General features: G+C 38.5%; 1 protein-coding gene across 1 annotated transcript in view; it reads right to left on the reverse strand.

The window, feature by feature from the left end:
• The window catches only part of ADGRG2 (adhesion G protein-coupled receptor G2), a 106,582-nt gene that overhangs the window by 51,060 nt on the left and 38,725 nt on the right, over positions 1 to 16,797 (reverse strand). The window contains 5 exon segments of the mRNA XM_036745032.1: positions 177 to 232; positions 1,406 to 1,464; positions 6,134 to 6,187; positions 7,686 to 7,727; positions 9,417 to 9,455. Of these exon segments, the coding sequence (XP_036600927.1) occupies positions 177 to 232; positions 1,406 to 1,464; positions 6,134 to 6,187; positions 7,686 to 7,727; positions 9,417 to 9,455 (250 nt within the window).

The following is a 16,797-nucleotide window of genomic DNA, read 5'->3' on the forward strand; positions in this document are numbered from 1 at the left end:
TCTGCACTTTACCACCAATGAGAACAGTATGGCACCTTTTAATTTGATGCTCAGTTATTATGTATATAACCATACAAAGCAGATTGACAATATCTCTCTTCCTTTGCTGCCAGTCCCAAAAGAGGAGAGGACTGGGCTCTACTGTAACAGAATCAATCAAACAATAAATTACTTACTTTGTTTTGTTTAGTGGTAGGTCTTCAATTAAAGTGTCATTGACTGCATCCTGGTTCTGTCAGAAGCATAAAAAGTCCAAGAAGGTTAAGACACTGGTTGTACCTCACATTCTCACACCTTACCAGGAAGCTATATTGTCTCTTTGCAGTTACCTTCCACAGCCCCATCTAAAAGAATGGAACACTGGATTCCTATCTGAGAATACAATGTTGTTAGTCAACTTATCATCTTTGTTGTGGTTGAACCTGGATTTGTTAGATCTGGACAAGATCTGTATAAAAAGAATGGGTCTGAGTTATCTATTTCTGACATACCCCATTCTGAAGTTCCCATGGAAGTTAGGTTCTTGACTCCTCCCCATAAGATATTCTGGTCACTTTATTGTACTGGGTTTTAGATAACCCCCAAATTCCCACAATGGTAAGACAATGTCCATATCCTGGAAGAAGAATCTAAGAATCAGACCAAGATCTGCTGGAAAGACCAGAGGACAACCTAGGACAATCCTAGAGTTTGCTGCAGTTGGTAAAAGATCAACCATTCAATCAAGTATTGATTAAATGACTTCTATGTGCCAGGTGTTCTATCTGATGGGAGTTGGCTGGAATGGGACCAAGAAGTGTAGGGTCAAATAATGTTGGATTTTATTCAATCTATTCCTTCCTATTGTGGAGTTTCTATCATACTCTCTGTTTTACACTAGTAACAGAATAAGATTGTATTAAGCACTTCCCCCACAAAAGCATCCCAGGGAGACCTAACAAACGAATATTAAGAAAATTCTTTGATTGTTAGGTTACTCACATTCAGTTGTGGTACTTACTAAGTTCTACAGAAGTCGTTGTTTAAACCTTTAAAAAATTTTATACATCAGATTCATATGTGTATGAAGTGGCATAGAGTCAGCTTTGGGGTCCAGAAGACCTGGATTCTTTCTCCCTCTGGTAAGGCTGACTTCACCTCAGGTTCATATTGCCTGGGTGACTCCGGTCAAATCACTAACCTCTCAGTGTGCCAGGCACCACTTTAAGTCTCGAAACAATTAAGAGATTTGTAATGATAGAGGGACTTTCTTAACTATGATTTCCTTATTCCAATAAAAAAAATCTGCCATTATCTCCCTTCCCTCCCCCCAGAGTTATTTATATAAAAAATTAATCTTAAGCGTAACTAAATAAAAGTGTTTTCCCCTTAATATTTCAAAAGGAATAAAACCTACCATGCTCACATTCTGGGTAATATTGCTTTCTTCATAGTCTTCAAATATCGTTTCACCCCTATAGAACACTAAAAAACAAAAAACCTTGAAATTTGTGTTCTCAAAGTCTGAAGACTGAGATTGTATTTAAAATTTTGAAATATAAAAACATTCATTTTATATTTTTGTCTTTGTTGTACTCTTTTTTAAAAATAAATTCTCATGTAGTTAGTGAGTCAACAATTATTTATTAAGCACTTACTGTGTGCCAGGCACTCTGCTAAGTGCTGGGATGTAAAGGCAGGCAAACAAACAAAAATAGCCCCTGCTCTAGGAGAGTTTATAGTTTAATAGAATAATACTGTTTAACATATTATTCTATCAGCAGTATACTCAATCAATTAAATAGCAAGTATTTAATAAGGACTTAGTATTTGCCAAGTACTCTCTATGTGAGGTACAAATGCAAGAAAATCCCACCCTTAAGGAACCTAGATTCTGCTGGTCCTTTTCCAAGTAATACTAAGTGTCACTGTTTTAGAAGAGTAACAATCTCATCAGACATGCAGAGCCTGTGTCCATTTGTCAAAGACCATCAGGCTGCTTCTCCTTTCCCAAGCTGTGCAATGGATTGGGGTCACAGTATAAGAGATCTAGCTACACTTCGGAGATCTATTTGTGCATGCTTTACTTTCAGCAGCAGCCCTCCCCTCCCCCACTTCACCACCTCTCCCCAAATAATTCCGAATATTCTCTCTGTTCAATTCATTTTTGTTCCATTCAATTCACCCAGCTATAAGAGACATCCTCAACATTCCCACTCTTACTTTGGAACTGTTAATAATACTGCGTCTAACCCCTAACACTTGATTCAATTTCAATCATACTACATTGCATTTTTCCCCATTAGTGCCCTCAAAGTGATTAATTTGCCTGTTTAGACAGCAGGAGTTTAGCAAGCATGCATTTACCAGAGAGTTATCCTGGTTGCCTGCTCTAAAGCAATTGTGCTCAGTTTTTCTTAAATCTTTATTGGAGAACAGAGATTAGACTTTAAAGTAAGGCTTCTTAACCTTGGGTCCATTAATTTGCGTGGGGGGAAAATTACTTTTATTTTAACTAACTTCTAAATGAAATTTAGCACTTTCTTCAATTACAATTTAAAACCCCCCACACCATTATTTTGAAAAGGGGTGTAAGGGCTTTACCAGACTGCCAGAAGGGACTAAGACACAAAATAGCTTAAGAATCCTTGCCATAGTGTTAATGTGGTACTTCAGGGAAAGTCCAAAGTGAGGCCTATGGAAAACTGACACCATCCCTCATTTCAGTTTATCATAGGGAATTTTACTGGCATTCCAGGAGCTGTGACTTTCTCACATCTGTACCTCACATGGTACTTGGCAAATACTATACTTCCTTTATAAATGCTTAATTGATAGACTGTTGGTGAGCAGCTAGGCAGCAGAGTGGATAGAACTCTGGGCCCCGAGTCAGGAAGACTCATCTTCCTGAGTTCAAATCTGACCTTAGACACTTACCAGCTGTGTGATCCTGGACAAGTCACTTAACCCTGTTTGCTTCAGTTTCCACATCTGTAAAATGAGCTGGAGAAAGCAAACCAGTATCTTTGCTAAGAAGACCCTAAGTAGGGTCTCAAAGAGTCAGATGTGACTGAAAATGACTGAACAACATGTCTGCTGGTAGAATAGTATGTTATTCTATACTCAGACTATGAATTTCTTGAGAATGAGGGCAATTTTTTTTGTCTGTTCCTCCCTCCTTTTTTAAAAATTATCTCTAGCATTTAGCAGGGGCAGCTAGGTGGCTCACGGATAGAGCACTGGTCCTGAATTCAAATTTGACCTCAAACACTCTGTGACCCTGGACAATTCACTTAACCTCTGTTTGCTTTAGTCCACTGGAGAAGGAAATGACAAACCCTCCAATATATTTGCCCAGAAAATGCCATGGATGAAGTGCATGGAGTCACATACAGTTGGATACAACTGAATGACTGAGCAAAAAACAAACATGTGCTAAGGGCTGGGAATACAAAGAAAGGTAAAAGTCACTGCTGTCAAGAAGCTCACTGTCTAATGGGGGAGACAACATACAAACCACTGGGCAAAAGCAAGCGAAGCACCTGATACAATGGAAAGAATCAACAGAAGGAAGTAAGAGGGATTGGGAAAGGTGGTACTCCATTGACTACATTGCATTTTTCTTCCTCCTTAGTATGTTTTTCCAACTCTTTAACATCACGTATTGTCCATACCTCTGTGCCTATGCCTCTTATAATACTCTGTTGTTTTTCCCCGTTATTTCAGTGCTTCTGCTTGTTAGTTTAAGTGAATGAGCACATAAATGTCGTTAGCAGCTACACAATACTTTCTAAGTAGTAAAATAATGAAGAATTCATTCAAATAATCATTCATTTAGAGTAAAAGAGGCAAATGGTGGAAAGAACCTATGACTTGGGACAGAAAATTATTGGGTCCAAGACTCAGTTGTAACACTTACTAGCCCAGCGACCCTATGAGAAAGCAATTTATCTCTGAGCCTCAGTTTCCTCACCATAAAATGGGAATAATAAATACCTTACCTATTTTAAGGGTGTTCTAAGGCAAGTACCCTTAGGCATCATACGAATTAATTATTTAAACAAAGCTACAAAGTTAGTTTGAACGACTTACCCCTTCTCTATTCCCCTGACCACTTGTCCTAGTTTCAGGTAAAAAAACAGCTTCTGTTAGGAGAACAGGGAAGGACTAGGACTTCTGATGTTTTATCAGTGGTGCTCTTCTTATGCCCTGTGGCAATTGGGATTCAGTCTTCTGCACTCTCACTTAGTCAGTCAGTCAACAGTCATTTATCCAGCACTTACTAGGTGCCAGGCACTCTGCTAAGCACTTCTTGTTCAGTCATTCAGGGACCATAGTATGCCAATGCTGTTCCTGGGGTTTTCTTGGCAAAAATATTGGAGTGGTTTGCCTTTTCCAGTGATTAAGGCAGAGGTTCAACGATTTGCTGAAGGTCATACAGCAAGTAAGTATCTGAGGCTGGATTTGAACTCAGATCTTCCTGATTCCAGACCCAATGCTCTACCCACTACACCACCTAGTTGGCACATAGCAGGCATTTAATAAACGTTTATTGACTGAATGATTGACTGCTAAGAAGCAGTGTGGTCAGACATGGAGTCAGGAATCTGAGTTCAAGTCTTGTCAGGAACACACGCTAACCTTTTGACCAGAGGCAAATAATTTAGGATATGTCTGATAGAATGTAAACTCTGTGAGGGCAGGGACCATTTAATTTTTTTGCTTCTGTATCCTTAGCATCCAGAACATTGCTTGGGACATAGCTTTGCTTTTAATAAATGCTTGTTAATTGACAACTTCTCAGTGGGCCAAGTGACTCCTTTTGATAATAAATTATAGACCAACTGCCAATGTGCATCAGTGAAAGCCATTCCTAAACCAATAAAATCATAGGTCTGTTTTGGACCCAAAATCAGAAAGGGTACTTTATTTTCTTTCAGAATTAAAAACAGCCAATATTTTCTTGCCAGGCTCTACCAGGAACATGGTGCCCAGAACACAGCTCAAACTAGTAAATTTTTCATTTGTTTGCTGTAATATTTGGATCTGAAAACAAGCTGTTTACATAAAACTGCCTTTTCCTTAACCAAATCTGTTCTTATATTACTTAAAAGCTTCATGCCTGAACTTTTCAAATAAATTATTAAAAAGTTAAATATGACCACAGCTAAGGGAATAGGCCCAGAAAACACTTCCAGACTGACCCCATTTCTATTACTGAATTCCTAACTCCTTAATACTATAAAACACTCAGATATCTCCCTCTCTCTTTCCCTTTTTTGGGATTGCTCCCTCCAATTCATTGCTGTAACACATTTTTTTTGGTCATCTTTTTGTACCTGCCCTCATAGATTTTAATGAGGAAACAGCCCTGGTGCCAAGATGCTGTGAGGAAGGTGGCTGTTCCTTTCCTTCGGGGCCCCAGTAGAAAAAGAAAACATTCAGGTTTCAAGAATAGCATGCTCTCATGAGATTTCCACCTCACTTTTAAAAATAGTGGATAATTTGAGCTGGGGAAGGGAAAATACATTACTGGCATTAGTAATCAAATGAGCCTGGCAGAGTTCAGGCTTCAAACTCCTAGCATAATGAGTTGATTTATGCTTAGCAGAAGACAACCCTTCTACTATCGTGTCATTTTAATTTCTAATATGGTAAATATTGATAGATACAATCCATATAAACAAAAGCTCTTTGGAGAAGACCTTGATAATTTTTAAGGGCATAAAGAGACCAAACAGCTTGAAAATCACTTATTCTAGTATGACACCCTTATTTTAAATAGTCAAGGTAACAGAGGCCCAGTAAATATAAGCAACTGGTGCTAAGGGACTGAGTCAGGATTTGAACCTGGGTTGTTGGACTCCAGATCCAGATTTTTCTTTCCATTCTATACACATTTAAATATATGATAAATATATTTTACTTACTCAATTAATAAAATAGGCATATATTAAACATTCACTAGTAAGCCTAAAATTTATATGTTTTTATTAAATTAGCCTAATAGTCATGAAGGCCAGTATAAGATCCTGAAACCCCATAGAATCAGCAATAAGAAAAAAAAATAAAGAAAACCTACCTGAATTAGATCATTATTCACAATAAAGAGAAGTTTCTTGCAGAGAAAAGCTAGGAAAGATGATCTACTCACCTGAATCACTGCAGACAGATGACAAATTGCAGATGTTACTCTGAGATTTTACTCCTGCAAAGAAAGAATGGTGCTTCTGACTCATGGTATCAAGAGTCATGGCATAGCCAACCTTGTGTTTGGAAGTTTGGTTATTTGATAGGTGGGTGGTCCTGGGAGCAAAGGCAAAGTGGACCTGAGAAGCTCTACAAGAGGCAAATTATTTAATCTCCTAGTTTGTGACCAGAGGAATTGTCTCTTTAGTACTTCTCAGTTTTTATCTTAAGCTTTTCATTAAACTTAAGACTTCGAAAAACAAACAGTAACAAAAACCAGAAGGAAAAAAAAAACTTAAAGCCCCTCTTTTACTTGCTTAAATATAGGATTCCATGAACCTGTAATGAAATTCTACAGCATAAATATGGTTGAACATAAAATATGTAATAGTGTGTACATATTAATATGTACACACATATTACCATACACAGTAGTACAATTCTTTCTGGTTTGTTGAATATATGTATATATATATATATATATATATCCCAAAATTCTTAAAAACTATAAACTTAGTGCAATTTTAGCTTAACTACATTTAGAACTTTGGGACATTATATATTAATATGTATATCTATCATCTATCTATCATGTCCCTAGTGTATATATGTATGCCATATATGTGTGATATACTATCATCTATCTATCTATCTATCTATCTATCTATCTATCTATCTATCTATCTATCTATCTATCTATTTATCTATCCAACCATCCACCCACCTATCTATCTATCTATCTATCTATCTATCTATCTATCTATCTATCTATCTATCTAATCTATCTATCTATCCATTCACTTATGCCTAACATTGTGCTGGGTACTCTCAAGTAATCCTTGAAGTAAAAGTTTCATTTAAAACACAATTCAATATGTAATCCTCCAAAGTGCTCTTCTTAAATACTATCTACCTCCAGATAAAGAACTGATGGATTTTTTTTGTTCCAAGGTTTCTTCCACAAAATGATTAATATGGAAATATGTTTAAGATGATTGCACATGTATAATATATATCAGACTGCTTACCATCTCAGGGAGGGGGGTGGGGACAGGTGGGAAGATAGAATTTGGAACTCAAAACTTAAAAACACCTGAATATTAAAAATTGTTTTTACATGTAATTGAGGGAAAAATTATATATATATATATATATATATATATATATATTTTTTTTTTTTTTTTTTTAAAAAACAGCTCTTCTAGATTAAGAATATCTTCATTGTCTAACTCACCAACACAAGTACTTATGGTATTTGTCTCTCACCAAGTATGCTCAGGGTACATTCTTCAGAATTGTTTCTCTCATTATTAGATTGCAAGTTTCTTGAGGGAAGGTGATAATAGTTGATCTTTACCATTATCCACATGTACCCAGAAGGCATAAATATCTGATTGCTGACCACAGATTTCATGATCAAAATATTGTAATAAATAGAAAGAAAATTTAAACATTGACTATATGTCCCATTTTACTTTTTAAAAGAACAAAGTCTTTGCATTGATATTAAATCATACCTGATATATTGAAGGTTTTTAATACAGTGATTTTAGCTTTTTCTGCAAAAAGCAATTTTTAAAACCCAGAGAATTATGTAGATTTTTAAAATTTCTGTTATGAGAATCCTTTTCTTAGTGCAATTCATAAAAAGCCCCACAAACATTGCTGATACTTTAAAAGGTGGCAGCAGCACAAAAGAAATGAGTTACTTTGGGGACCCCAAATGTGTTATAGTTATATCATTTTCAGAAAGATGGGTGAAAGGATGTGTGGCATTGCATTTTCATGAAGTAGCAACCTTGAACTTATCCAATTAAATCTCAATGTTTTTATTTCTCAAGGTTTTGTAAGATTTAAAAAATATATTTCTGCACTTTACCTGGCTCACTGCAGTTACTTAGCCTTATTTTTATAAAGCTTGGAAATTATGGGATGGGTTGGTTCCAGGCCTGCAGGTGGTGAAGGGAAGGCCAACAGATGAGAAGAGACAGGGTAGGGAATGAAGCTTTAAAGTAATGGCCTTGGTTAGTGGGGAGTCACATATGTGTCAATAATGTACCAGAACATTCTGCAATCATTTTTTGGGGGGGAAACTGCCCTGTTAATTCTCTTATGAGGTGAATCAGCATTATCCCTATTTTATGAGTTGCAGAAAAGCAAGAAAAAGCCAACAAGAGTCACAAAGTAAAGCCACAATAGAACCATGTTTGTCTAAGTCTCTGGAGCAGCATCCTTCCCCACCTCGCCCCACTCCCTACCCCTAAAGAAGATTCTCAGAATTGTTTTGGCCATTCTTTTGTACTACCAGTGCCTTTTACTCAGGTCCTACATTTGGCTTAAGAAGATGGAAGAAAGTAAATAGTCATCTATAGGAAAATAGATTATAATTCTGTTGGCTACTGGAATATCAGCCATGGTATGACCAAGGAGAATTTCGCATTAATTGCCCCTCGGGGGTAAAAGCTTCACAGGCCAGTACTATCAGCCCCTCTGAGGCAGGAAAGCACCTGACAGCAGCTGATCATACCAGCATTCTATTCCTCATCCTCAATTCTGAAAAGAGACCCACCTGTTACTCAAAATAAAATGGTCAGCTCTCTAGAGACAGAGGGAATTCATGACTAAAGATGTAGGAGAAAACAGTAAAGAGTGTGCCTGAAATATATTCAGTGTAGGGATAGCCAATCGGGAAGCCCTACTAATGTGTACAGGATATGAATTTTCTGAAGAACTAAGCCAGGCAAGACCATTTGGTCCACTCAAGTAGCTCAAGGGCTGATCCTGGAAAAACTTTTAAGGATAGCTAGGTTAAGATTAAGTAATTAGACTTTTTTTTCTGTATTTTCAAAATTTCATTCTTCCATACTATCTATGAATTTTTCTCTAGATTTTGATCTTGTGGATTGCAGTTGGTGGCATTTCTGTTTGAATTTAGTAAAGACTGGTACATAGTAACGGGAGTTGTCTAAGATAAATAATCCTGTTTATGTTAATACTCTCTTTGCCGGATCCAACACATCCTTCTGTGCCTGGTTCCATCAAAACTGCTGTGACATTTGCTAAACCAGCAACACAAGGTTGATATGATATCAAAAATTATATTGAAGTCCTTATAGAAGGAGCAGGAGGGGACAGTAGAAGTCAGAGAGGAGACAGGGTGATTGGGAGAATTTTTAAACTAAATCCAGCATATTGGGTAACCAATGAAAGAAACATGCTATTGAAATTTTTAAAATAATTGACATTACCTGCTCTGCTTAGAGTGGATAATACATTTGAGGTACCATCTAAAATAAAATGACATAAAATAGTATAAATATATGATGCAAAATTTTAAAATATATTTATTTTTCAGTAACTTAAGCACTTTGGTTCTAGGAAACCAATGTCCTGTGAAATGACTAGTTGCATGATTCTTGGTTAAGAACCTTCACCCCTGTGTACCACTGCTTATTCATCTGAAAAATAAGGTGATTGAAACAGATGGCCTTCAAGGTCCATTCCAACTCTCCACTTATGATACTACTTATGTTTATTTTTTGGTGTTTTCTCTCCTGATTATGGTGAAAGTTCCTTGAATAGATCATTATATTTCAACCTATCCTTTGAAAGATCATACCAACTTTTCTGAACCAGATTATCCTGCTACCTGCATCATAGGAGATAGACTTCATCAATTTCAGTGGGCTATAAAACATATCACCTGGTGGCCAAATGTCTGGGAGGTAGCCTTTCCAAACTTGACTAAGCTGATAACTTGAGAAAGTCCATCTTTAGGACTCTACTTGAAATGCCTGGAGCATAGTGAGCATGTGATCAATGCTTGTTGACTTGCCTTTTCAGTGTTCTGCCAAAGCTTGTACTCCACTGATAATAATAGCCTCAGAGAAGCCAGGGGTCACTTTCCTGCTCTGATGAGACACGAGAGTAGGACCTTAGTGGAATGTAATATATATATGGCATCTGTATACATCAGTACGTCTAGGATCTGCAATTTCATCCGTGAAGCACCACCCTCTACTTTGAAGATAAGTTTTCAAACAATTGCCTCAGGCTCAGAGAGATTAAATAACTTGCCCACAGCTAATTGAGCATTATTAATTCACACATCAGCATATCAGAGGAAGTATCTGAGCTCAGGTTTTCCTTGCTCAAAACCTAGTGCAGCTAGCCCTTCCACATCGCGGGTGTTGGGCAATTGATCTGGAAAATCTGCATAAAATTTTTTGGACCTCCCTTCATGCCAGAAAAGTCTGAACTATAGTGGTATTAAAAGATAAAATATGTTATTATATGATCCTATACATATATTTTATCATTTCTAAGTTTTTAAACTTTTTCTGTGTCATTTGCCGTTTTCTTGTGTAGTCTGCGGCTTCCACAAAACTCCCGCAAAATTCCGATTTAATTTCTTATGCCGACCCATTGAAACCACAATGGGGAAAGTCGTAATGTGGAAGGGATAGCTGTAGTCTGTTCACTACAATACGCAGTTGCTATAGTTGTGCGTATAATAGCAGGAGTCTGTATATAGAGTGGTAGTAAAACATGCTTGCTTAGGGGGTGCAGATGGAACATTGTTCAGCATGAGGGAGGTTCTCACTGTCCTATGGGGAACAGACTAATGGAATCAGGAGCAGATGGCTTCAGGATCACCACTTTTTAGGGGAAAGTGTGCAGGGGAGTAAAAAAGGGGGAATGAAGCTGGTCTATCAGTCATAGATCAGTGTTATTCAATATATGTGGGGAGACTATTGGAGCCTGGGTGGGACCGTGCAGCTGTTGGGTTTTTTCTCTCTTTGTGCTTTCACTTTGGTGACTGACAATGTTCAAGGGTGTCTGAACTGAATCCAGGTTGTGGTCTGTGCTGTGCCTGAGTCTATGTACCAGGCATATCAGAATGGTAGGAGTAAGCAATAAATGACTCTGTGGTCTAGGTATAGCTTAGAGTTGTCTCTCTGTCTAATAATAATAATAATTAACAATAATAAACAATAGTTAGCATTGATATAGTGCCTACTATGTGTCAGGCACAGGGCCAAGTGCTTCATAAATATCATCTCATTTAATTCTCACAATAAATCTGTGTGTGTTTGTGTGTGTGTGTGTGTGTGTGCGTGCGCGCATGTGCTATTATCATCCCCATTTTACAGTTGAGGAAACTGAGACAGACAGAGGTTAAGTCACTGCCCAGAATTACACAGCAAACGTTTGAGCCCAAATTTGAACTCAAGTCTTCCCAGTGTTTTATCCACAGCATCACGCCTATCTCAGGTGTGCCAGTTATAGTAATGTCCCATCCCTGAATAGAGATGAGCCTTGGGATGTAAAGTGTTGTACACACTATGGTAGCTTAGTAAAGAAGAAAATAAAATCTTGGAATTTTAGAGCTTGAAGGCATCTTAGTGTAAGGAAGGGAGATTTAGTTATCCCCATAAGTGATATGGTCATCAAAAGGAAAGGATAGATAATAGAACTAATGAGCTATTAAATGTGTTAGCAAAGTGCTGTTAACAGGTGATCCATTTGTGTGAGGTGGGGTGCGAATTTGCTTCTCCTCTTTACGTTAGTAACCTTAGTTCAAACCTTTTCATTTTTTTTTTTCACAGATGAGGGAACTAAGGCCAGGCAATGCCCACAAGATTCTGAGGATAGAAATGACTGAGTGACTGTTTCTAATTTTAGAATCTAGCTCTTCTCCTATGGTCATTGCTGTGATTTATCCTTGTAGTTCCTATTTTCTCTCCCTTTTAGTTCCTTGCAAAGTGTGGAAGCCATTTTAGACAGAAGGCTATTTTGGATTAAAAAAACAAATAACAGCACAAAAAGATCTCTGCTAAATGGCAGTGCCTGCCTACATGGTCCCCTGTGTCTCTGTATAAGGATTGTGAAACTCATCACCTAATCCAGGCACTGTTCCAGTGCTTTGTAGAGTTGTAAATATTGTAGGTATCTGATTCAGCAACTGTAGTATCTCTCCACACAGGGAGAGCTCTCTATCCATGGGATAAACTGAGTACTTGTTAATTCCTATGTGGCAATTAATTTAGACAAAATGCATTCCTTCCTCTAATTTCCTACCATTTCAGCCTATCTGCTCTCTTACTTTATTAGAGTGAGTCGCATTCCTTCTAAATTCTTTCTGGTGTTTTTAGAATTTCTTGAGTTCCTTAAGCGTGCGCATGCCCGAAAAAGATAAAGACATTGGACAATTTCTTGAAATTACTTATTTCCTGATTTTGTTTGCTTTAACACTAAAATCACAGGTTTGGACTTTTTTTTTGTTAAAACTTTTAGTGTAACTGCATGGACCTGACACTTGGTATTATGAAGATGGAAGTAAAAAATGCTCAGTCAGGGATTGTGGTTTTAAGTATTATACTCAGCTGATATTTAGGAAAAATTCATTTAGGTTTTGCCTGACTCAGGCACCAACTTACATCCTACTCTGCTGGAATTTTCTCAATGGAGCTCTCTGACATTCAATGTGGTAATGAAATCTTTCTCCTAAAAATGAAAGTCACCGGAGAATTTATCATTCTGGCTGCAGTTTTGTGAAAGTAGAATGCTTGTATCAGGATGTCAATTCATTAAAGAACAGAAAATGGAGCCCAAGGAACTTACTTTATAAGTTTAGTGGCTGAGCCCATGAAAGGACTAGTAGTTTTTGTCATACTACTGTGCAGACAGCCTTTTCCATGCATAATAATCACATATTTAAAATTATAACATTCTGGGCTGCTGTTTCATGCAGAGGATAAACATAAGCTGGTTCTGATGTTACAAACTGGAGTTCCCATAAAGCATGGGAAATGAGATTGTTTAGCTTATTACATCACCAGCTACAGAGGGAAAAATATAATTGTACAGAGGAATTATGATCTGTTTTTTTTTAAATCATTATTATCTTGTTTTACTGTCATCTCCAAATTTATCCCTCCTTTCTTCCTTCCTAGGGGAATCATCCTTTTCAATAAAGAATAAAGAGGGAGGGAAAGAGGGATGGGTTGGGTGGGGGGGGGGAGAAGAAAGAGAGAGAGACAGAGACAGAGAGAGAGACAGAGAGAGAGAAAGATAGATAGATAGAGAAAGAGAGAGAGAGAGAGAGAGAGAGAGAGAGAGAGAGAGAGAGAGAGAGAGAGAGAGATAGCAGTTAAATAAAACTTAAAACTTAAAACAGCACATCAACAGAGTCTGCAAAATATTTAGTGTTCCACACCCACTGAGTCCCCATTTCAGCAAAGAAGAGAGACATGCATTTTTTCATCTATTCCTATGACTTGGTCATTATAGTTACACAGCTGTCAACGGAGCATTTGACTTTCATGGAAAGTGAAGCCACCCATTTAAAGGAGCAGGACAGGATGTGACAGTTTGCCTATCCCCCTAGAGCACCAACCAGTTCCATGCCTTTTTTTTTTTTGCTGACAAGACAAAGGAGCCAATTTCCATTTCATACTATTAAAATATATAATAGAAACATTCCACATAAAAGACAAATTTGCAGACTTGATTTTGAATACCTTGTGCCTCCAAACACAGATTAAATCACAATAAGGTCATTGGATGTTATTTGACCCATTTCAAAATATTTTTTCCACTTAAAACCTGTTGGCATTTTCTTGGAGATCAGGCTAAAAGGTATGCTCAAAATGGGTGGGTACTGCTCAGATTTTGTAGAAGTAAAAGCTGGGGTTTGAGGCAACTTTATGTCATGAGCCCAAATAGCCTCCTCACCCCATTAAACTAAGGAGCCTCAGGAGAGTTGGAAAAAAACCCCAAAACCCTAACCATCACAAACCATTGCCCCTTACCTGATTCTCCTTGACCCAGATAAGAACCAATACCATGTTTCCCACTAGATTTTACTGATTTGGAAGGGGTACCTTATTTCTTCCAGTGCTTCAGTAGAGTGTGCCCAATTCCAGCTGGTTCCTAGAGGATCTGACCTGTTTCTACCATGCTCCTAGGTGGACCTTCATATTACATATAAGGATATTGCCTCAGTGGGTAGCTAGGTGGTATAGTGGTTAGAGCTCTGGGCCTGGAGTCAGGAAGACTCATCTTCTTGAGTTCAAATCTGGCCTCAGACACTAGCTGTGTGACCTGGGGCAAATCACCTCACCCTGTTTGCCTCAGTTTCTTCATCTGTAAAATGAGCTAGAGAAGGAAATGGCAAACCACTCCAGTGTCTCTGCCAAGAAAACCCCAAATGGGGTCACGGAAAGTTGAATACAACAGAAAAATGACTGAAAAACAATATGTTGCCTCAATAAAGCTAGCTTGTTTTACTGTTGTGTGCTCCATGTTTCCTTGTATGGTATGGTATCCTAAACTTTCCATGGTCTGCACTGACACTATAGTAATAAGACTTTTATATAGCATCCTGATGTATGAGTTATATCTATAAGACCAATGTTTTAATCACTTTTAGCATGTTTGAATTAAAATTAAAATAGCATTTATTAAATTTCCAGTATGTACAATGCATTGCTAGGTGATAGGGAGACAAAGATGAAAAATAACACAGTTCATGCCTTCACAAAGCTCACAATCTAGTGGATGGAAAGGGACATGAATGCAAGTAATGTAATAGGATTTAAGATACGATTACATGTAAAGGACATACCAAATAGAATAGCCCCAGGTATTCAAGAAAGGAGGGATCATCTCTAGTTAGGGTGATTGGGGAAAGCCTAATGGAGAAGCTAGTACCTGAGTTTAGCCATAAAGGAAAAGAACCGTTTTAACCAGCAGAAATGTCAGGGAAATAGAGTCCGGTCCATCCCATGCATGGGAGCCAATGTGTGCAAATTCAGTCCTCTGGATCCTACTCCACCACACTGTCTTCCAGTGATGTGATATGACCTAGGAAGATTACTGTGGCAACTGCATTGAGGATGAATTAGAGGACAGAGACTGGGGGCAGAGAGAACAATTAGAAGGCTATTATAACAAGGTGAGAGGTATTGAGGGCCTGAGTCAGGGTGGTGGCAGTAGGAGCAGAAAATGGTGGTCAGAGAGACAGGACAAGAAGCAGGACAGAAAAGCAACCTGGAAACGAAAAGAAGAGAGGCTATCAATCAAGAAGAAGGCAGGGGCAAATACCAGCATCAAATGGCACAGAGCAATCGAGAGGGACTAGAACTGAGAAGAAATTAATTAGGGGTCACTGGTGCCCTCGAGGCACTCAAATAGTCTGGTGGATGAAGGAAGCCAGATTATAAGAGAATTTTGGTTTTAGCAGTGAAGAAGAATCAAAGCTTTAGAACTAGCAGAAGTATTAGTCTACTCCCCTCATTTTATAGATGCAGAAGCAAAGCTGAGGGAGATTTAATGACTTGCTCAGGGTTACACAACTAGTAAGAGACTGGGGGAAGATTTGAACTTGGGTCTTTGTGACTCAAAACCCAGTACTGCATCCAATCCACAACAAAGTTGCTTAAAGAGAGTGAGATAGGATGATAGCTTGAGAGGATAGCAGCCAAGGCGACATTTTTGTCTTTTAAGGATAGAGAAGACTTGAGCATAGATGTAAGTGAATAGAATTAGCCAGAAGAAAGAGAGAGGGAGAGACAGAGAGAGAGAGGGAGAGAGAGAGAGAGAGAGGGAGAGAGAGAGAGAGAGAGAGAGAGAGACAGAGAGACAGAGAGACAGAGAGAGACAGAGACAGAGATAGAGAGACAGACAGAGACATATAGACACACAGAGACACAAAGAGACACAGAGATGGAGAGAGACAGAGACAGAGACACACACAGAGAGACACAGACACACAGAGAGAGGCACAGAGAGAGATACAGACAGAAACAGAGAAATAAGAGAAGAGAGGAGAGAAGAAAAAAGGAAAGAACAAAAAAGAAGAGGAGAGAAGAGAAAGGGAGGGGAGAGAAGAGAAGAGATAGGAAGGACGAGAAGAAGAGAGGAGAGCAGAGACGAGGAGAGGAAAAGAAAGGAGAGATGAGGAAAGAAGAGGAGAGGAGAGGTGGGGAGAGGAAGGTAGAAGGAAGGAGAGGTAAGAAGGGAAGGGAAGGGAGAAGGGGAGGGAGGGGAGGGAAAGGAGAGATGGAGTGGGGTGGGATGAATGAACAATGGAGCAAGGTTGCAGAGAAAATAATAGGGAACAGATCACTCAAAACAACATACTATATTCTGAAATAATTTATCAGCTACAACTATCAACACTATTCATTGTTCTGATAGGGAGGAGGAGGAGCTGAGACAGCAGTGCAGCAGAAAGTACAGCCAAGTTCTTCCCCACAACTCCTCCAAAGAGATTTAGAAAATGCACCAGATCAAGTCCTGATTGGGAAATCCAATGTAAAAAAAAAATCAGTGAGTCATATTTCAAGCCCAAGTTGGCCTGGAGAGACAGACAAAGATTTGTGGACACTGGAGTTAGAGGTCTTGCTAGGAACAGCCATGTCAGTACAGCTGTGTGTGTGTGCCAGGGAAGAAGAGGCCCCAAGTCCAGTACAGAGAGTTCTAAACTTGTACTGGGTACAACATAGTTAATACCACAGCAGGTCTGCTGCTCACCACTCAACAACAACTCAGTTCTGGTTCATAGATCCAGGGTAGACTGAGGAGAGGACATATGCTGGGGTTGGGGGGAGCATTTCTAGGAGC

The sequence above is a fragment of the Trichosurus vulpecula genome, chromosome 2 (assembly GCF_011100635.1).
Source record: "Trichosurus vulpecula isolate mTriVul1 chromosome 2, mTriVul1.pri, whole genome shotgun sequence".
Classification (NCBI taxonomy): domain Eukaryota; kingdom Metazoa; phylum Chordata; class Mammalia; order Diprotodontia; family Phalangeridae; genus Trichosurus; species Trichosurus vulpecula.